This window comes from Solanum stenotomum, chromosome 12, assembly GCF_019186545.1.
Source record: "Solanum stenotomum isolate F172 chromosome 12, ASM1918654v1, whole genome shotgun sequence".
In the NCBI taxonomy this organism is placed as follows: Eukaryota; Viridiplantae; Streptophyta; class Magnoliopsida; order Solanales; family Solanaceae; genus Solanum; species Solanum stenotomum.
This window is the reverse complement of record NC_064293.1, coordinates 28,205,535-28,228,348: the sequence shown is the minus strand read 5'-3', so window position 1 is coordinate 28,228,348 and position 22,814 is coordinate 28,205,535. Positions and strand designations below refer to the sequence as shown.

Genomic DNA, 22,814 nt, shown 5'->3' with positions numbered 1-22,814 from the left:
AATTTCATAATATGTATATGTAATTTTAAGAGATGAGTGAATTAAAAAGAGCAATTCCTTCCTTAAAACTCTAAAGGGACACGTGGCTTTGATCAGGACCTCTATTGAAGATTATAAGTAAACTTCTCAAGCAAAAACTAGTATAAATGGAAAGCTCTTTGTTTCCATTTTTCCATCAACAAAAAGTTTCAAAGCAATTATTATGACTAGTTTCAACAAGTTAACAATCTTTCTCATTCTCACAATTTTCCTCACATCATCATGGGCCAACAACACTCATGATGACTTTCTTGAATGTCTTTATCCTCACCAAACTATGAACTCAAACACAATATCACAAGTCATCCACACTCCCAAAAACACATCATATTCCACCATTTATAACTCCTTTACAGATAATCTAAGGATAACATCCAACTTCAAACCATCCTTTATTTTCACTCCTACCAACGAATCTCAAATCCAGGCAACTATACATTGCTCCAAGATACATGACCTACAAATTAGAATTCTAAGCGGTGGACATGACTATGAGGGTCTTTCATACATTTCGGAGACCCCCTTTGTCGTAATTGATCTTAGAAACCTAAGATCAATCTCCATTGACACCGAAAAGAAGACTGCTTGGATTCAAGCTGGCGCCACCATAGGGGAAGTTTACTAGAATCGCGGAAAAAAGTAAAAAATTGGCCTTTGTTGCTGGGGTTTGCCCAACTGTTGGTGTTGGTGGACACTTTAGTGGTGGAGGCTATGGCATGATGTCACGAAAATTTGGCACTGCTGCTGATAACATCATTGATGCTAAGATAATTGATGCTAATGGGGGAATCCATGATCGAAAATCAATGGGTGAGGATCTTTTTTGGGCTATTAGAGGAGGTGGCGGGACTAGTTTTGGTCTCATTATGTCATGGAAGGTGAAATTACTCGATATTCCTGAAAAGGTGACCGTGTTCAAAGTACCACGAACATTGAAACAAAATGTTACTCAACTTGTTTACAAATGGCAACATATCGCTGACAAAGTTGATGATAATCTCTTACTTAGGCTCTTCCTGAGGAGTAGTAAATCTTCATTCAAGGGTGGACAAAGGATTGTCCACGCCCTTTTCAAAACAATGTTCGTTGGAGGAGTGAATGAACTCCTCCAGGAAATGCAAAATAGGTTCCCGGAACTAGGGTTAGTGAAAGAAGATTGCATTGAGATGAGTTGGATCGAATCTATACTCTTCTTTGCCAATTTCCCTAGGGGAACAGCACTTGATGTGTTACTAAATTGGAATACAACTAATCAAGGATACTATTTCAAAGGGAAATCAGACTATGTCCAACAACCAATTTCTATAAATGGTCTTGAAGGTATATGGAAATTATTCAACCAAGTAGACGAAAATTCGGCAGAATTACAATTTAGTCCTTATGGAGGAAAGTTGAGTAACATCTCAGAATCTGAAACTCCCTTCCCTCATAGAGCTGGAAATATATTCATGATCCATTATTCGGTGGCTTGGGGGGGAATAAAAAATTCTCAAAAAAACATAGCTTGGATTCGAAAACTTTATGAATACATGGCTAAGTATGTGTCAAAATCTCCTAGAGCAGCTTATTTCAACTATAGAGATCTTGATTTAGGAGTGAACAATATTAATGGAAACACTAGCTATGAACAAGCAAGAGTTTGGGGAGTGAAATATTTCAAGAACAACTTTGATAGATTGGTGAAAGTGAAGACTAAATTTGATCCAACAAATTTCTTTAGGAATGAACAAAGTATTCCTCCACTATCATCTGAAGTTTAGAAGTAATTTATGCAGTTTAAATGCAAATTAAGCCATTACTGGTTTCTAAAAATAAGGCTTTTAATACAACTCTTTTATGTATTAACTGGAGGCATGATATATCCAGAAAAAAAAAAGTTTACATGAATTCAATTCTATGACTTTAAATTTAAAATAAATTTTGAAAGATTAATTCAAAGTTCACTAAAAATTTAGGCATAAGCTTGAGTTTAGGATAGAGTAGCCTCCAAGAATCCTAACAGGAATTGAATACGTCTTGTAGAGTCACTAGAATTAAATGTGTCTTGCAGAGTCACCTAAATTTTCAATGTCTACCAATGTTCCTGCTTCCAAGCTTGTCGGAGTATAGACTTTATGAAACTCAAAAACAAGACTTGAAGTACTGATCATTCTTCCACCTTTGCGATTTTGTGGCTTCGGATTTAAAGATTTGATTTGTATGAAGAGAAGAGATGAATGATAGATTTTGTCCCAGGCAATNTATATATATATATATATATATATATATATATATATATATATATATAATATTTGACTTCCATAAACAATCTATGGTATTAACTTTTGATTTTCTATGATACTTTTAAAATAAATTAAAAACTAAACATTAATTTGTTAAATTACTTACACCAACATCTTTGGTCGCGGTCATGGATATACATGCGATTGGTAGAAATAATTAATACTTGGTTCTCCATTTATAATATGTTTGTAACTTTGTGTTCTCTTTTAAGTTTATTATGTGTCTCAACAAGATTGAGGGCTTAAAGTTAAACTCTATAGAGAGATTGATTTTAATTTGTTTTTTAGTTGACATATATAAATTGAAAATTAATTTATGTTTTATCTGCGATGAATCCCCCCAAAACAGTTATTGCACAATTGCATCAGATATTTGCAAATTTTTTTTGGGGAAGCACAGGAAGTCTCAAAGGGAAGCATTGGGTAGCGTGGGAGGATATGTGTTTTCCCAAGGAAGAAGGAGGATTAGGTTTTCGATCATTGCACGATGTTAACCTTGCTTTGTTTGCCAAATTGTGATGGAAGTTTAGGACATATACTTCATCCTTATGGTGTAGTTACATAGGAAATAAATATTGTAAAAAGCTACATCCTGTTGTTGTGAGGAGTACTGGAACATTCCATGTATGGAGAAAAATGTTATCCGTACGATAGGAAGTGGAGCATGAGATTTGGTGGCAAGTGAAAGCGGGAAATTCTAGTTTCTGGTTTGATAACTGGACAAAACAAGGGGCATTATATTTTACAGAAGAGGAAGATGCAAAAGAATATGAAATAGAAGTGAAAGAGTTCATTGACAATGGTAATTGGAGAGTAGAGAAATTACAGAAACTGATCTCGGAGGGAATGTCTGATCACATTGTAGAGAACATTAAGCCGATCACTAGTGAACTAAATGATAAGGTCTGGTGGATGGGGAGTACAACATGAGAGTTCACCGTGAAATCAGCATATCATATGTTAAGGAAGAAGAGGGAACTCATAGAATGGATGAAACATATATGGATAAAAGGTCTGCCGTTTAAGATCTCTTTTTTCTTATGGAGGGTATGGAAGAAATGAATTGCTACGGATGACAATTTGAAGAAGATGAGAATGTAAATTGTATCTAAATGTTACTGTTGTGAGAAGGGGGGATTGGAAACCATGACACACTTATTACTAACAGCTCCCATAGCTAAAAGGTTATGGAAGCAGTTTGCTTCCTATGCAGGTTTTAGCATTGATGGATTAACAAATTTTTAGATGGTAGGAGTATGAAGGAAGTCCAAAATTGCAGTAGATCATGAAGGCCATACCAGCCATAGTCATATGGGAACTTTGGAAGAGAAGGAATTCTACAAGACATGGTAAAGAGGTCTCTTTCAATAAAAATGTACTTTCATTGTCAAAGGACAATACATCAATTGACAAGAGTCAAGTTCCCATGGATTAGAGATATTCCTTATCATTGGCAAGGGATGTTTGATTCATTACAAGGATACAAACCTAAACTGTATTATCAGTTAGTACAGTGGTCAAGGCCGGAGGAAGGATGGATAAAATGTAATACGGATGGTGTAAGCAAAGGTAATCCGGGAGTGAGTTCTTATGGTTTCTGTATTAGAAATGAAAATGGAGATTTATTGTATGCGAAAGCAAAGAGGATAGGAGTAACTACAAACATGATAGCATAATTAATTAACAGGAATATGGCAGGCATTGAGATATTGCAAAGCAAAAGGTTATGATCATATCAAGTTAGAGACTGATTCTCTAAGTTCTAAAAACATGATTAGGAAGGAGTGGAGAATACCTTGGGAGCTAAATGAGAGAATAGAGGAGATTCATGAACTAATGAATACATTACACATTCATATAAAGCACATCTTCAGGGAAGCAAATCAATTAGCTGATTTCATCACAAATACAGCTATAGATCAAGAGGAAAAACAACAATTTCTGAATTTCAACCAGTTACCAAGCAGGGCAAAAAAGATTTTGAACATGGATAAACAATAAATAGCAACAATCAGGATAAGAACAAGGAGGATCACACGCAGTCCATAACATGAAAAGCAGAGGAGAGACCACAGAGTCACACAACTACATTAATATTTACATCAAGGTTTGTAGTCAGTTAAACGACAAGATAGTTGCGCAAAAACAAACTAGCCTAAGCTATATCAGCACAACAAAAAGTGAGACAAACACCAGTGAAAAGTGAGAATCGCAGAACCAGATATTCATTGAAGTCCTTATGTCCAGCTAGGATATCAGTCAAAAAGAAATTTGAGAGCAATTTTCGTCCTGCTTCACATCAAATGAGGAGTATTAAGGAAGAATTCAGCTGAAACAAAAGAAAAAGGAAAAGAGAAATACTTACAGATCTGCAAATTTGGAGCACTAGGTTTCGACTCTCTTACGAGATTCTCCACCGGAAGATACACCTACAGAGAAGAAGACATTTTCAGAATCAAGGAAGAAAGAAGATGGATGGAAATGTACATATTTGTTTAATTGTGTTTTTTTTTGTTGTTTTCTCTGTTTCATGGTCTCATTTTAGTAATTCAATTTTTCGATATTTTATGTCTAACCCTACTAATTATAATGGGTGATTAAGGGGTAATAACTCACTTGGAACTAGAGAAATGACGACTTTTAGGGTCTGTTTGGAAAGCCACCTGGTAATTGGAATTGGTGTAATTACTAGGGTAGTAATTACCAACCTAGTAACTACACTGTCTAGTAATTACATTAACATGTTTGGTTGCCACAGTGTAATTATACTGTAATTACCCATGTCCTGTTTGGATGCCACAGTGTAATTACACAGTTAAATTTAAAATAAATTAGATTTTAAGTAAATAATATTACTACTTAAATTAATTAATGAATACAAAAGTTTTTTCAAGCCTAGATTTTCCAGCATTACACATCAAAATTATGCTTGAGATGGCAAAAAGAAACTGATTGCATCCTCAGTGATAATAGTTGTGCTTGCAATAATGGCATAACTTGGGTGACATACAAGTGGTGTAGCAGTGAAACAGAAAAAAAATGTGGAGTTAACAAGATTTACCATCATGAATGACATCAGACCAAAAATATTTGAAGAAATGTTGCTCTATCATTCATGAGTTGTGATAACAGACTACTCCAAATACATATGAACTTAAGTCCCTTGCAACCTCCATCCACAAGCTAGACTACTCCCATTCCTTTTCCCCACTAATTTGTCCAACGACTAGGATAATTGACAAAAGGCAATTTCTTACAATGTTGGCAACTTGTATTGCACATGATTTACATCATTGATCTATATGGCATATGCGTACATACGTACTTAGAAGTATATTTTTTGCTACAACATAACCTTTTTTATACAGTCAAGTCACAACAAAACTAAGAGAATCATTCGATCTATGATATTCACGTAATTGCTCTAGCATTCCATATTTGTTGAGCTATTTCATCTCTCAGATTGCACATATATTGTTTATCAGCATCTGTCGGTCCTCGTCCAATGTCTTCTTCATCAGAATCAGCATCAGAGTCAATATCATTCAAACCGTGAGAATCTTCTATTTCCTCTTCCATGTGTTCTTCAAAGTATGAATCCTGCCAATTCCACTTACGAATGAAATTATGAAGTATGCAACATGATAGTACAATCCAACCTTGTTTTTTGATGGAATACGGAGGAGGAGTCGTTAATATAGGAAATCTTTTTTTCAAAACAGCAAATGTCCTCTCTACGACAATTCGAAGTTTTGAATGTCTCAAGTTATAGAGCTCACGAGCATTTTGTGGTGCTTGTGTTTGGCTCCATTCTCTCAAATGATATCGTGCACCACGATAAGGTGGTAGAAAGCCCTTTGTATTTGCATAGCCTGCATCAACAATGGAATATTTTCCTACAAAATTACAAGTATCAGCTTGAACTCTTTAGAAAAATAAATAATATCACTATTTGAATTATTAGTAAATTACCATTCGGAATTTTCAATCTATTTTGTGATCTTTCCCAAACAGCATTTCTTAACACTTTAGAATCCGAAGCAGAGCCTTCCCAACCACTAAGCATGCATTGAAATTTCATATCAAAATCTACAACAGCAAGGACATTTTGAGAAAGAACTCCTTTACGATTTCTATATCTCGGTTGTTCTTCCATGGGTATTAGTGCAGGAATATGAGTTCCATCTATAGCTCCAACGCAATCCTTCAAAAAGCTTACAATAAATTTTAAAATATGACACAAAACAATTATAAAATTTTAACTAGTAAAAGTAAATGTAATGCTAAAAACTAACCTTGAACCAAGGATAAAAAAAATGGATTAGAGGATATTTCATGCGAGATATCTTTTCCTGCCTGTTTCACATAGTATTTCCCTAATCGGAGACAAGCTTTCAAGCACTTGTTAAAATAACGGCTAATTGTTTCTCCTGAATGTTGAAAACGATTTTGCACAACTCTATTCCTTTCATTATGAGCTAACGTAAATAAAAATATAGCCAGTTGTTCTTCAACTCTAACCATTCTTGAATCATTTAATAGACCTCTTGTTTTCATCTCATCTGCAAATTGCAAGAAACATCCAACATTCATACGTAATAGGTCATAGCATCCACGAGGATGTCCTTCAATCAAATATTTAATAAACTCAGCTCCAGTTAAAATTGATCCATGCACTCTTTTTTTGGATCCAACACCAAAATAACTTGCAATGATACTAATTAAAAGTACACATTTTGCCAGAAACACCATGACGTGATCATCCTTTGCCATCCTATTTGACAAGTAAATGAATTAATTCTAGAAAAGATAATCTAGAAGAGAAGAGATAATATCATATTCAATCTTAACAAAACATAAGATAAGTAACGTAATTTCAAAACAAAGAAGAGATAATACCATATACAATCTTAACAAAACATAAGATAAGTCTTAGGATTAACTCTAGAATAGATAATCTAGAAGTAAATAAGATACCAGCCCAAAACGTCATTCGAACAACAAAATATGCTTTTAAACGACATCACTCAATATAAATCAAGTTTGCGCATGACCTATTTCTTTCTAAGCTCTGGAGGCATAACAGTAAAAAATTCAACATTTCTCTTATCTATAAGGAGGTCAACAATTTGCATAGTCCATTCATCATCGAAGTCTAATTCCAATATCTGTTTTTTGGTTCATGTTGTAGCCTTATTTGTTCTTCGGCTATTGCTGTCCATCGATCAACAGATTTTGCCAAGCTATTTCCAATAGAATTCTTAATTCTCTTTGGACGTGATGTCAAAGTTGGTTGCTCATCTAAATGACTTTTTCCTGCTCTTTTTTCTTGATTAGATGATTGAGTTATTTCAGGACTAGTAAAGTTCATGTTCTGAACAAAATATCCATCTTCCTGGTCAACAAATTGTGTATCTTCAACAGGTATGGTAACTTTTTCAGCAACTATATCATCATCGGTGAATTCACTTTGAAAATCCTCGACATCATTAATTTCATACCCATTCCTACCATCAGCGACAGTATCTCCAAAAATTAATGCCAACGTATTATAGTCTAACAACGTCTTCGTCCTATACTTAGAATCTTTTGGGTGTGCCTATTATATTATCAATAGTCTTAAATCAGAAAATAAATAACATAAATTTAAACTATATCGAGAAAAAAATAAGAATATATGTAACTCACTGCAAGGTATTGCTCCCAGACATCATTTTCAACATCAACTTTTCGAGTTTCTTCATTCCACCCAAATTCACTATGCTGTGACATTCTCTTCATAGTAGCATATATCTTCTTCAAAGTCCTCATCCTATTTTTCATTGTAGTCTTATCTAATTTGTCCCCATATGGCTTGTTCATTTCTTTTTCTACACTATCCCATCCTTCAGTGGTTAAGCCTCCTGGTTGTGTTCTTCCTAACTTAACTTGTTCAGCAATAAAGTAAATGAAATGTTCATCTTAAACTTCACTCCATTTGGTGTATGATTTTCCAACCTTAGGTGTTTGGTTAGTTGTCATCCTACATAAATGAAAATATTAAAAATTTCAAGGCAAAAAAGTACTTCACTAAAGCAGACTTTGATTAATTTGGCAAGGTGAACTTGATTGTTCTTAGAATAACATGAGGAGTAATTTACATCATGCTCACATTTACCAAATGACTATGACTAATCACATATATCAAGTGTGGCAAGAGAGGAATCAAAAATTATTTTGATTTGACGCATCATCCAGGAAGTGATGTACAAGGCCAGTTTCAAGCCCAAGCTAGCAACGAGGACATCAAACATGAACTGTTAACCCATTTAAAGTTTGTTTGGTAGGCTGACTAGGAGTTGATATTTTGTTTTGCTACTTACTATTGCTACCAGTGATAATATTATGCATTGTAACAATCAACTAATATACAATTTTAAATACAAAGAGTGTAAATGGAAAGAAATCAAGAGCAGAGGTGTATCGATTGATGCAAACTTCACAACCTGAAGTCGTCAAATTACAGTTCTCAGTCACTCTTGTACCAACTCGCTAATACACCAACAGTTGCAGAGATGATAACATAAACACCAACCAAATCAACAAGATTTCCACCTATACCAACTGACATTCACCGATCAGAACCAATCATAAAAATAAAGTAAATATGCAGTTCTTATCTTTAGTATTTCAATAATATCATGTGCCCCTTCATCAACTTAATACCCAGAGCCTACAAGTAAATACGCAGCCCAATCTCAATAGAAACAAACAGTGAAAACAACCATAAAAATCCTCAACAAATATTGGCACAAATCATGAACTCAATCAATCTCTAATTAAATAAGGCATGGTTTGACTTTAGACACCAAATCCAGTTCCAATTTACTATAAAAAATTAAAGAAAAAAATTAATTCTCATATTTATTTTAATCTCAAGAACTAATAGGAGAAAATACAAAGATCAAACTCATACATAATCTACCTAGACATCAAAATTTGAAAGTAAAATGAATCAGAAAGAAGTCTTACTTTGAAAGAAGATGCACAAGGTTTGTTCTTGTCCCGTTGAAAGAAATGGAAATGTCCAGACAAAATGAAAGAAGTGACCTTTTGGTGTTTCAAATAAAAATATATTAAAAAAGATAATATTAAAAAATTCATGTAATTACATGGTGTAATTACACTCAATTCCTTACCCTCCCCAAGGAATTGAGGAGTGTAATTACACCCCTTCAATTACACCCAATTCTCCTTTTACCATGTAATTACTTGGTCTACCAAACAGGACAAAGAGAATAATTACACCAATTATATTAATTTCCAATTCCATTGTGTCCTTTCAAACATACCCTTAGAAGATTTTAGATGTAACTAATTTCTTAGAAGCATTTTTTAGAATCTTGAAAAATGTGAAGGACTAAGGTCTAACAGTGTTTTTGGTACCAAAAATATAATTTTCATTTATAAAATAAGTGCCACTTTTTTAAAAATTTATTATAAAGTAATGCAGTTACAAAATTGACTTTTCTACTTTTGTTACGTTGAAAATTCATTTCTTTGATTTTTATGAGATTCATTCTCTTTAAAACTATATTACTTCCTCCATTCCATATTAACTTAAGTTTTGAGCTTTTTTTCATTTTTCAAATTAACTTAAGTTTTCAATCTTCAAGACTATTTTTAAAATAGGAAAAATCCTTTTGGCCAGAATGAAAAAAAGACATGTTCACATTATAAACTAGTTTGTTTTTGGACATTTTACCCTTTAACTTAAATATTAAATATATTCTTCAATTATGTTTCTAATACATTAAAAATGATTAATGAGATTAATTATTGATGATTTCATAGTTAAACATGGGAAAGGAACCAAAAAATTGACCAAAGAAAACATAAGTCTCACCCACTCTTCTCAGTTGAAATTTTCAAGATCTAAAAAAATACAAAATAATCTATATATATATATATATTACAGTAGTAGTAAAAAAATAAAAAAATATATCTCTTTTTCAATTTCAAATTTTTTCCCGTTTTACTTATTCTTTTTGTTTATTTATTTTCCATTTCTTATTTCTTAATGATAAGAAATTTTTTGAAAAAGTATAAAAGAGAGTAAAGTGTAGATTATCTATTTAAATTTATAATTTCTAATCGTGAAAAGATAATTTATATCTAAATTTAAATATTAAATTTTTTTATCAACAACACTCAAAAATAAAATCTGAAATTGACCGAGTTGGCTAAACAATTACTCTTATTTATTTAAAGGAGTTGTTGTTACGCATTGATTTTCTAGAAAAAAATTAATGATAAAATATACTTTATCCAATTATACTCAGAATGTATGTGAACAAAATATGAAGAAAACTCAAATTATCATCATGTTTCCTCTTATGTGATTGTCTTCATATCTTCGATTGCATATGAATCACATCATACACAAAGAAAGACTCATTAGAATTAATTTTTATTTATTATTTTAGTAATAGAGACGCATACAATTTTTTTTGAATAAAAACGTTGATGGTGCTTCATTGAAAAATTATAATAACACGGAAAGGATATAGAAAGTTCTTTATGATTTCAAAATAAACTTTTATAAAAAAAAAATTGAAAGAAAAACATCTTCATAGTTCTCTGATGATAATGACAACACAAATTTGTTAAGCATGAACTAGATTAAAGTTTCATCACATATATATTTTTCTTTATTAGTTATTTGTTGTTTTATAAAAATAATTATTTGTTAGTAAATGATATGCTAAAATATTAAGTATACATAGTTGTAGTCACAATATTATTATTTATTTTTTTGCTCTCAAATTAATATTTGTTTCAAACTGATTGAGAATTTTTAAAATTAAGTAATTTTATTGCATTTATTATATAAATAAATTTAAATTACCTATTTAAATAATTATTTAAATTACATTTTAAATAATTTTTTATATATAATGTAAAATAGTTCAATAATAACAATCAAAACTTAAAATACTTTAGAATTGGTAGACATCAACACATTAAAGAAATACTAAAAATCATATGGTTCATAAGTGTAGATCCTATTTAACAATAACCCAAGCTAGTTACACATTAATGTTGTAATATTGCATATTTGTTAATTATTATGTTTTGATAAATTAAACTACATATTCAAATTTTATGTTTGGTTATTATGTTTTAAAAAATTAAACTACGTATTTATAACTACATATTTAAAAATTAAACTACATATTAATAAATTTTTTATGTATTTCTATAATGTGCTGATGTTATACTTTATTTATACACATTAAACATATTGTAATTTATTATATACATAAAATACATCTATTTTAAAGTATTATAATTGATAAGTAGGTATTGAGTGATCTTTTATTCATTTGTTTTGAAATATCCACTTAATTAATATTATTGGAATAACTGAATTTTTTATTCATGGTTAAAATTAGTGAAATAATTTCACCATTTTCTATATATGTTAATTCTTGTGTGGAATGATTATAATATAAAAAATTAATGTATTATTTATGGCATAGTTATATATGTCTTATCATCAATTATTTTTAGAAATATCTAACTTTCAAAATAATTTTTTTCTCTTGAAAAACATCCATTATATAGACTAATCTATTTAGTTGATTATATTTAAAGAAAAACTTAATTAAACTCTTTTAATCTATGCTTAATTACTATATTTTACTAATTTTTTATTACAAAATAATTACGTATAATCTTAAGTAGATAAGATAGTCATTTGTAGTTATTATTAATGAGAAATTTAATTGTATCTTTTCAATAAACAGGTTTATTTTAAGCGAAAAAATAATTTTTCAAAGGTATGCGTTGACACCTTATGATCATAATTGAGTTCAGGGGAGAGGTAGAGGAAGGAATGTATGTTATGTATATGTAGAACATAATTTGGTATATAATGAAAAAAATATTAATGTATAAAAACAAAATTACAAAAATATTTTTTTAACCAAAGCATACAATTTTTTTATTAACTAAACAATATTTATTTTTAAAAATAAATTGGATAAACTATACACACAAAAAAATATACAAAAAAACATTTTTTCATTTTCCTTGGCAGCAAAATAGTTTGTGTTTTAGTAGTTCAAGGAGTTTGGGAAATATAAAAAAGTTAGTTTGAGGAAATAAATGCAAAAATTAAAACAAGGATATTCTAGTCTTTTTACATTTCTAGTCAAATATTTCTGGCCATTTAGCATTACCCTTTAAAATATTCTTCCAATTTTACCCTTAAAGTTAGTATTGGAATTAGTTATTACTCCCTCCGTCCCTATTTAGTTGTCCACTTTAAAAATGGCACACATATTAAGGCAACAATGATTAGCATAGTGAAGTTACAATTTTGCCCTTATTAATTATGATTCCAAAATAAATTAATTCAAGATAACTAATCAATGTTGGGAGAAGTTTAAATGAGGGTATAATTGGAATTTTTTTTTGTCCTTTCTTGATTCGTCAAAATGGACAAGTAAATAGGGACATCTAAAAGAGGAAATATTGACAAGTAAATAGGAACGGAGGGAGTATAATTAATGTTTAGTTATTTTTGACAATAATTAATAAGGGTAAAAATGGAAAATTATGTTCAATTTATGTCCTAACCTACTTTTCTTCAAGGGTGTGAAACACCTCAAAGCTTAAGTTAATATGAAATGAAAATTAGAAAATTCCAAAAAAGTCATAAAAATTGCAACAAGCTGAACATTAGAAGCTATAAAATAAAAGTAATGGACAAACAAATCCTCAAGCTATTGTAGAAATTTAACATATTTGGTCGCGGTCATTGATATACATGCGATTGGTAGAATTAATTTATACTTGGTTCTCCATTTATAATATGTTTGTAACTTTGCGTTCTCTTTTAAGTTTGTTGTGTGTCTCAACGAGATTGAGGGCTTAAAGTCTAACTCTATAGAGAGATTGATTTTAATTTGTTTTTTAGTTGACATATATAAATTGAAAATTAATGAAATACTCAGTGTAATCATACCAATGAGATATATAAACAATGCAAATTATCAATGAAAAAATATAATATACAATAAGAATAATAATGAAACCTGACTCAATAATTTAAAAAGTTGATATAATGATATTGAAATAGTATTGACTTGTTGTTGTACTTAAATTTGAAGAAGACACCCAAATAAAAATAGAAAAATTGATCTTTTTTAAACAGACAACTATAGATTTTGCATAATGTAGAAGATTTTACCGTTTGGAAGACTTAAGAATATTCAATAATAAAAATTGTGAAACGAAAATGAAAAAGGTAAATATAGTAATAATAAGATGTAAATGAGGCAACAAAATAAATAGTCATATGAGAAAAGTTATACAATTACCGAGGTAAAAAGTTATTATATTTTCTATCCAAAAAGTTCTTTTCAAATTTAATAATACATGAGATTTTCTTAACCATATATCTTTAAAAAAAATTGAGGACTTCAAAGTTACTTTAGTAATTTTATAGTCGAACCAGACGTGAAAGGAGCCTAGGATCTCTATTTGTTTCCACTCTTCCGATTGAGAAATATGAAGTTCATAAAAAGTGGAAATGATGCTCATAATTATCGTGTTTGTATAACAATAAGTCATGCAAATCATACGTTAGATAGAACAAATGAGCAAGTTAGTGTAATGTTTTTACGTGGGGAACAAGTATTAATTGAATTAAAGGAAAAGGAGGTAAGGTTTGATTCCCCTCTAACTAATGTTCTTTTTTTTATTTGAAGTGAAATGGATATGGTAGCGGTCTTGCCTAACCCCGCATCACATAGGAAGTGAACACTCCATTAAATGGTAAAAAAATAAAAAATAAAAATTTAACTCTTTCCATTTTAATGTAAGCTTCCCAAAGCCAAAACTAGTATAAATAGAAGCTCTTTGTTATCATTTCTTCATCAATTTTTTTTTTGCAAGAAATCATGACTAGGTTCAAAAAGTTAACAATCTTTCTCTTTCTCTCAATTTGCCTTTTATCATCATGGGCCAACAAAACACATGATGATAACCTTGATGAATGCCTTAATCACAAAATTATGAACTCAAACTCAACATCACAAGTTATCTACACTCCTAATAATTCATCATATTCCACCATTTATCACTCCTTTTCAAATAATTTAAGGATAACCTCAGAATTGAAACCATCAATTATTTTAACTCCTAATGATGAAACTCAAATCCAGGCTGCTATATATTGCTCCAAGAAACATGGCCTACAAATTAGAATTCGAGGCGGTGGACATGACTATGAGGGACTTTCATATATTTCGGAGACCCCCTTTGTTGTAATTGATCTTAGAAACCTAACATCAATCTCTATTGATACCAAAAAAAAGATTGCTTGGATTCAGGCTGGCGCGACCCTAGGGGAAGTTTACTATAGAATTGCAGAAAAAAGTAAAAAATTAGCCTTTGTTTCTGGGGTTAGCCCCGTTGTTGGTGTTGGTGGACACTTCAGTGGTGGAGGCTATGGAATGATGTCACGAAAATTCGGTACTGCTGCTGATAACATCATTGATACAAAATTAATCGATACTAATGGACGAATTCAGGATTGAGAATCAATGGGTGAGGATCTATTTTGGGCTATTAGAGGAGGTGGAGGGACTAGTTTTGGTCTCATTATATCATGGAAGGTGAAATTACTTGATATTCCAGAAAAGGTGACCGTGTTCAATGTGCCACGAACATTGGAACAAAATGCAACTCAACTTGTTTACAAATGGCAACATATCGCAGACAAAGTTGATGGCAATCTCCTCCTCAGGCTCTTCATGAGAAATAGTGAATTTCCATTCGGGGGTGGGCAAAGGGCTATCTACGCCTTTTTCTCTACAATGTTTGTTGGAGGAGTAGATGAACTCCTCCACGAAATACAAAAGAGCTTCCCAGAACTAGGGTTAGTGAAAGACGATTGCATTGAGATGAGTTGGATCGAATCTATACTCTTCTTTTGCGGATTTCCCTAGGGGCACATCACTTGATGTGTTACTAGATCGGACTAATCAAATAGGATTCTTCAAAGGGAAATCAGACTATGTCCAACGTCCAATTTCTATAAATGGTCTTGAAGGTATATGGAAACTACTCAATCAATTATTAAGTGAAAACTTGGGGGTTGAATTACAGTTTAGTCCCTATGGAGGAAAGTTGAGTGATATTTCAGAATATGAAATTCCTTTCCCTCATAGAGCTGGAAATATATTCATGATCAAGTATGCGGTGTATTGGGGGGAAATAGAAAATTCTCAAAGTAACATAGCTTGGATTCGAGAACTTTATGAATACATGGGTAAGTATGTGTCAAAATCTCCTAGAGCTGCTTATTTCAACTATAGAGATCTCAATTTAGGAATGAACAACAAAGGAAACACAAGCTATGAACAAGCAAAAATTTGGGGGGGAGAAATATTTCAAGAACAACTTTGATAGATTGAAGGTGAAGACTAAAATTGATCCAACAAATTTATTTAGGAATGAACAAAGTATTCCTCCTCTATTATCTTAAGCTTAATTAGTAGTAATTTATGCAGTTTATTGCAAAGCCATTATATTACCGATTTCAAAAAATAAGGCTTTTATGTATTAAATGGAGGCATAATATATCCAGAAAAAATAGTGTAAGATAGTTTCATCATATTAACTTCTAAGAAGGATGGCTAACTTATAGTATTTTTTTCATATAATTTTCGAACATTCAAATTTAAAATATTGAATTATTTTAATTTAATTTTAAAAATTAATCAAATAGTGTGAATATTATATATAGTTTTAGACATCTCGACCTCAAATTAAGTCTTGTAACATTAAACTATATATCATATTTGGTACTATATAGCATATACTAATATGATTACAAGAAATCATTAATTTTTCAATATACAAATAGAGAAATGAGGAAAAATAATTAATATCTCCTATGTGTTTGTGCACGCACGTCTCCCCCATTTTATTTTAATTGAGAAACTCCCACGCCTTTTATTTATTATTACACCGATTTAAATATAGTAATATGTTTTTTCTTGTGAATATCAAAATTTAATCTATGTATTAATTTTATTATCTTATTCAATATTATAAGGTGTATAGTTAATACATAATAAATCAGGTATAATATAAGCAATATATGAGCTATTAATACTCAGATGCGTGTGGGTAAAGATAGATTTGTTCTTAATACATCAAAATAAATAGTGAATATAAAATAGTCATATCATAATTAATTTTAGTATTACTAATACTCTTTGATATTATTTTTATATGTTCTATCAAACGACTTTTTGCTAGGACAGCCTTTGCCGTAATCATTGATTGAGCTTATATTCTCTAATAATTAATTATAGATTTGACCAAGTCCTTGATTAATAAGGCAGATTCATAAATGTCAATAGATTTAGCTTATATTCTCTAATCATGCAAAATTAAGTGTCAAAAAATACGAGAAAATGACATAAATAGTCCTTTAATTATATGAGTAGGTCTAAAATGGTCCCTTAACTATATACTTAACGGATATAATCTTTTAACTATTCAAAAACTTGTCAGCTTTAGTCCCCTAACTATACACTTATCGGTTTTAGTCCCTTAACTATAAAGTTACCGATTTTAGTCCTTTAAGTATTCAAAAACTTACCAGGTTTGGTCTTTTTCCATTTTTAAAATATAAATAGCTTAAACTTGTATTAACGGAATTCATGCCTCGAGAAATTAAATTCTTTAGCAATTTTTTCTGTTGTTTCTCTCTCTCCGCTACTTTTTCTTCAAATTAACCGTATGCAAAGAACCTTAACCTTAACGATTTAAAATAAAATTCACGAGGAAAGAAAATATAAGTCAAAAGAAAAAAAATTATTCCCCGTTAAATCTAAAGTTTGTACTTCAACGACTTCATTGAATCGAATTTGTTTGATTTTTAAGAAATTGAAATTTATAAAATGGTAGATTTGTAATTTTTTTTAAATAGATCAATTTTATAATTCTATTCATTTTATTTTACGTAAAGAATTTGAGTAAATTAAATAAAATCCGCACTAATTAAAATATTCAAGTGTGACTTCAAGTCATTAACAACAATTATATGCTTAATTTTATCCTCCATTGAATAAAATTATGACTTATATCTTATTTTCTCATTAATTTTATTTTGAATCGTAGACGTTATTGTTCTTTTTATAAGAGTAGTTTGAAGAAAAAGGGCGGGGATAGAGAAACAACTTTAAAAATGGATTAAAGATTTAATTTCACGAATATTTCCGTTAATATAAACCTAAGCTATTTGTATTAAAGAAATGGACAAAGACCAAACCTGACAAGTTTTTGAATACTTAAAGGACTAAAATCGGTAATTTTATAGTTAAGGGACTAAAACCGGTAAGTGTATAGTTAAGGGACCAAAGTTGATAAGTTTTTGAATAGTTAAAGGACTATACATGTTAAGTGTAGTTAAGGGACCATTTTAGACCTACTCCTATAGTTAAGGGACTATTTATGTCATTTTCTCCAAAAAAAATACACCTAAATTATCCTCTCTTTTTTTTAGTTTCATACCTAAACTATTGAGAGTATGAGTTTCATATTTAAAATATTACTTAATTATTAGTTTGAGAAACACACTCAGTGGTCACGTGTGTAATGCACTCTTTTTTTATTTGAAAAAACTTACATGACACTCCACATGGATAAAATATTCTACCTTAAGAAAAATTAAATAATAAACTATTTATATTAATTAAAAATTACAGATTAAAGTATTACCATCCCAAAAACAAGTAAAAATAAAATTTAAATTATTTTTCTTACCCCACTCCACCACCTCCTCCCCGTACCCCGTCCCCAATAATCCCCCGTCCTTTTTGTTTAGATTTCTTCTATAAAATATATTTTTTTTAAATCATACTTCACCCTCTNCCCCCCCCCCCCCCCCCCCTCCAAACCACCCACTCATTCCCCCAAAAAAATGATGTTATTTTATTTTTAAAAAGTAAAAATTCTACCCCATCTTATTTAACCATCCGCTCCTAATTTATTTATTTAATTTTTATATTTTTCTCGTTTTGTGTTAGATATGTACATATATTTTTAAGAATTTTATTCTACTTGTGTACCGAATATTATATAAATGAAAGTTTTATTTAAAAAAAAGTCTTGCCGCAGCAAGTAAAAAATTGATAATTTAGGTATGAAATTCACACTTTCAATAGATTAGATATAAAACTAAAAAAAAAAATCAATTATTTTTGACACTTATCTTTAAGATAAAATTATATGCCTTGAATACACAAAGCAAACAACGGATATAAATAGACTATACAATATTAGCATAATTAATTTCAATATTATTCATACATTATATTTAATGTTATTTTTATACGGTTTATCAAACGAAATCTGTGCATTAATTATTGCGCCATTTAGTATACGATCACCCCTTCTCTAGAAAGAAAATAGGTAGGATGCCACCCCACCATGAATATATTGTTTGGTTTATATCCATCATGAGTTTAATTAATTTGTCGACAACATTATTATTATTATTATATTGAAACTACTCCTATTAGCTGGCATTAATGCGTGGTGATTGTTGTCAACTTGGCATTGACGTAATTGAGTTTAGATTATAAAATATATTCTTTTTTAAATAAATATAATCACTTTGTCATCAATTTTAATTTAGATTATAATAAAAAAAATTAATAAAATAAAAATATTTTTTTGTTTCTTAATAATTTTCGAAGTGAAGGATAAATATTTTTTAAACTAAAAAAAATCATCATGAGAAAAATAACTGTGTTTTAAAAAAATAATAATATATTTATTTGAAAAGAAGTATTTTTGATCTATTAAAGTTATTTTTGGACCAAACTATCACATGAGTAGTTTAGAGATATTTTAGACCATTTTTCATATAATAATAAAGTACTCCTTTCGTTCCTATTTATATGTCGTTTTACTATAATAGATGGTTCTTAATATTTGTCATTTCCGATTTCACAAAACCAATATATAAATAATACTATTCTTCTTGTTTTACCCTTGAGAGTTATTAGTGTTGAAATTATAATTAAATCTGACCAACATAGAAAACTAAATAATTATTTCATGTTCATTGGTCAATCTAATTAATCAAAATAAATTAATTTATATAAGCGTACAATACTAATTTACCTAATTTTTTAAGGAACGTAAATTCTAAAATAATGACATATAAATAGAGACAGATGGAGTATCATGTTGCATTAATTGAGGATTTGACCGAGTCCTTGATTATGCGCAGCTTCTAAAATGACAACATACCTTAATCTATATTCTATAATATAAATAATCTTCCATCACGTGCACTTATACGATGTATTTACCAAATTAATGAAACAAATTATTATTTGATTTTGCTTCCCGTATAATTTTGAAGATCCAAAATATAGTTGAAGACTTTATAAGTAAACAAAAATATGTTTCCTAACACAGTTAAGCTTATAGTAGATGAAACTATTCTGAATCTCAATGTCATTTATTATCAGAAAGAACTTTCACATTTTAGGCTTATTAAAAAGAATCAAAGTTGCACGTGATAATAAAGTACGTTAAGTAAAAGCGTACATAATTAAATAAATAAAACCATGTTTTCTCTAACATATATCGCTTGTGTATGAACACGAAGTACTAACTAAATTAAACTCAATATCCATAGTAAAAGAAAAAAAAGAAACTTTATTTATTCATAGTAACAAATCAAATAATATTGAACTTTCAATCCTTAAATAAACATATTACTTTATTTATAATCTTCATAAACAGATCTAAGATCTATCACTAGTGTGAATATTACATTTTAAGAATCAAATTAAACAACAACCAATCATAATTTAAAATGAAATACATAAAATATAATATTTACTTAATTCCTCCAAGAAGGGTAAACTGGTATGCTTTGTTCATTCCTAAAGAAATTTTGAGGATCAACTTTAGTCTTGATCTTCACCAACCTATTGAAATTTTCCTTCTTGAAATACTTTATCCCATACACTTTCCCTTCAAAATAACTCAATTTCCCATTATGTGTAATTCCCAAATCAATATCCCTATAATTCAAGAATGCTAACCTTGGTGATTTTGACACAAAAGGTGTCATATAGTTATAAAGTACTCTTGTCAAGTTTAGATAATGGTTTGAAGCCTCAACTCCTTTTTCATTCCAATTTGTTGAATATTGAATCTTTGCTATATTTCCATCTCTATGTGGAAATGGCTTAGCTAAAGGTGAAATTTCACTCATTCTTCCACCATAAGGATTAAATGTCAAAATTGTTGGTGTTTGTAGTTCTATCATTTTCTTGAATATGAACTCTAACCCTTCTTTTGACATTGGTTTTTGCAAGTAATCTGACTTTCTTTTCAAGTATGATAAGGGAGGTGACCTACTTAGCAAAGCATCAATAGGGGTAATTGGGGAATTTGTATAATAAAGCACGGATTCTATCCAAGACATCTCAATGCAATCCTTTCGTTCTAACCCTAGCTCTGGGAAACTCTGGTTGAGAAGTGAGAGGAGTCGATCTGAGTCTCCAAGAAATAAAGTGAAAAAGGAAACCCTTATGGTTTTCTCCGAGGTACGTGTAGTGCTATTGACTACGTCAATGATCATTCTCATGAATAGGTCATTGTCCCACTTGTTAGCACGACGTTGCCATAGGTAAGCAAGGTCAAGGGCATTTTGGTCATAAAATCTCGGGACTCGAAAAACTGTCACCTTTGGTGGGACTCGAACCAACTTTATTTTATACGACAAGACAACTCCATAACTTACCCCTCCACCACCCGTAATAGCCCAAAATAAATCCTCCCCCATGGATTTACGATCGAGGATTCGTCCATTAACATCAATTAATTTTGCATCGTCGATATTATCGACCGTTAAACCGTATTTCCTCATCATGTTACCGTAACCGGCCCCACTAAAGTGTCCACCAACTCCTACCGTGGGGCAAACTCCCGCGGGAAATCCATGCACGCTGCTTTTTTCCGCTATTCTATAGTAAACTTCGCCAAGGGTTGCACCTACTTCAACCCAAGCCGATTCATCCTCAATACTAACATTTATCGATCGGAAATTGAACATGTCAACGACGAAAAATGGTACGTTGGACACATAAGAAAGACCCTCGTAGTCATGCCCTCCACTTCTAATTTTCATTTGGACACCTAGTGATTTTGCACAAATAATTGATGCTTGAATATGAGATTCATGTTGAGCTGTGAGTATGAAGAGAGGTTTCCTAGTTGTAGACTCATTGAATCTTAAATTCCTTATGTAAGCTTGCAAAATAGATGGAAATGAAGAATTATTTGGAGAAAATACTAATGAAGAAATTGGATAAGAAGGGTTTGAATTTGTTTCAAGACATTGAAGAAATGATTGATTTTCATGTGAAGGACTTATTGAAATAGCAAGAACAAGAAAAATAATAAGAGAAGAGGAAAATAGTGGAATTTTCATCATTGTATGAATAATTTGATGTGATAAAAATGATTTGATATATGGTATTTTTATAGGGAAATATTGGATAATAAGTCAATGAAATAAGTTTGAAAATTAAAAAGTTGTAAAATAAATAGGTATACAATCATATCTGTTACCAATTTGACCAAAGAAAATTCAAAGTAAGATATCATAATCGTATCAATATTATATTGTATGCTTTGACATTCTAGTAGATACAATAATTGTGTACTTTCTCATCATCATCTTTGTAATATTATTCGTTTGTGGAGAAATCTCCCTCTACGTTTTACTTCGTAAGCCTGAGCTATTTTGTGATTCATGATATTATATATATTTTTTATTTTTATTATTTCTTTTATAATAAATTTTTTTGTTTAGTAGAATCGTTAATATTAAAAAGGGCAAAGTAGTCATATTCTAATATTTGGGCCGATAAGAAATAGACAAATTTTTTTTTTTTTTAAATAATAAGTGTAATTTCATGAATTGTAAAAAAAAATTGATTCGAATACCATAATTATAGAAACGGAAGAAAATGGATATATGCATGGTAAGAACAAGTCAAAACGAATGCAATGTGAAATTGTGAATGCATCTTATGTAATAGACGACGCCTCCATTAATAAGTCAATTTTTCTACATTTCTTTTTAAATTTTCGACGTAAAATCTGGTTATTTTTTATTTGAGAAAGTTAGTACTTAAAAATCTCAATCATACTTTATTATAAATCTAAATCATATTTTATACATGGGGCCAGATTAGAGTCATAATTTGCCAAAACTTTATATTTTGGGTTGAAGTTTCACTTAATATCTATAAATAATTTATCAATTTTTTATAAATTCACAACATATAATTTTAAAATTTTGGATCAGTCTTTAGTACTTATATAAAATATGCTAATTATAAATTTATAACGTATCGTGCACAAGCACTAATAATTAATGGGTATCCCCACTTTCTG

General features: G+C 30.2%; 2 protein-coding genes and 2 pseudogenes across 2 annotated transcripts; 2 read left to right on the top strand and 2 right to left on the bottom strand.

The window, feature by feature from the left end:
• Positions 1-202: 202 nt before the first annotated feature.
• LOC125848801 (berberine bridge enzyme-like 28) lies at positions 203-1,799 on the top strand (annotated as a pseudogene).
• Positions 1,800-7,476: 5,677 nt separating this feature from the next.
• LOC125847288 (uncharacterized protein At2g29880-like) lies at positions 7,477-8,183 on the bottom strand. The gene is made up of 2 exons (XM_049526939.1): positions 8,010-8,183; positions 7,477-7,920 (listed from the first exon to the last, which is right to left on the bottom strand). The coding sequence occupies exons 1-2, from the start codon at positions 8,181-8,183 to the stop codon at positions 7,477-7,479; spliced, it is 618 nt and encodes a 205-aa protein (XP_049382896.1).
• Positions 8,184-14,383: 6,200 nt separating this feature from the next.
• Positions 14,384-15,858, top strand: LOC125847287 (berberine bridge enzyme-like 28; annotated as a pseudogene).
• A 4,228-nt stretch (positions 15,859-20,086) lies between these two features.
• LOC125846530 (berberine bridge enzyme-like 8) lies at positions 20,087-21,867 on the bottom strand. Its single transcript, XM_049525994.1, has one exon. The coding sequence runs from the start codon at positions 21,844-21,846 to the stop codon at positions 20,245-20,247; it is 1,602 nt and encodes a 533-aa protein (XP_049381951.1). The 5' UTR covers positions 21,847-21,867; the 3' UTR covers positions 20,087-20,244.
• Between the last annotated feature and the right edge of the window lie 947 nt (positions 21,868-22,814).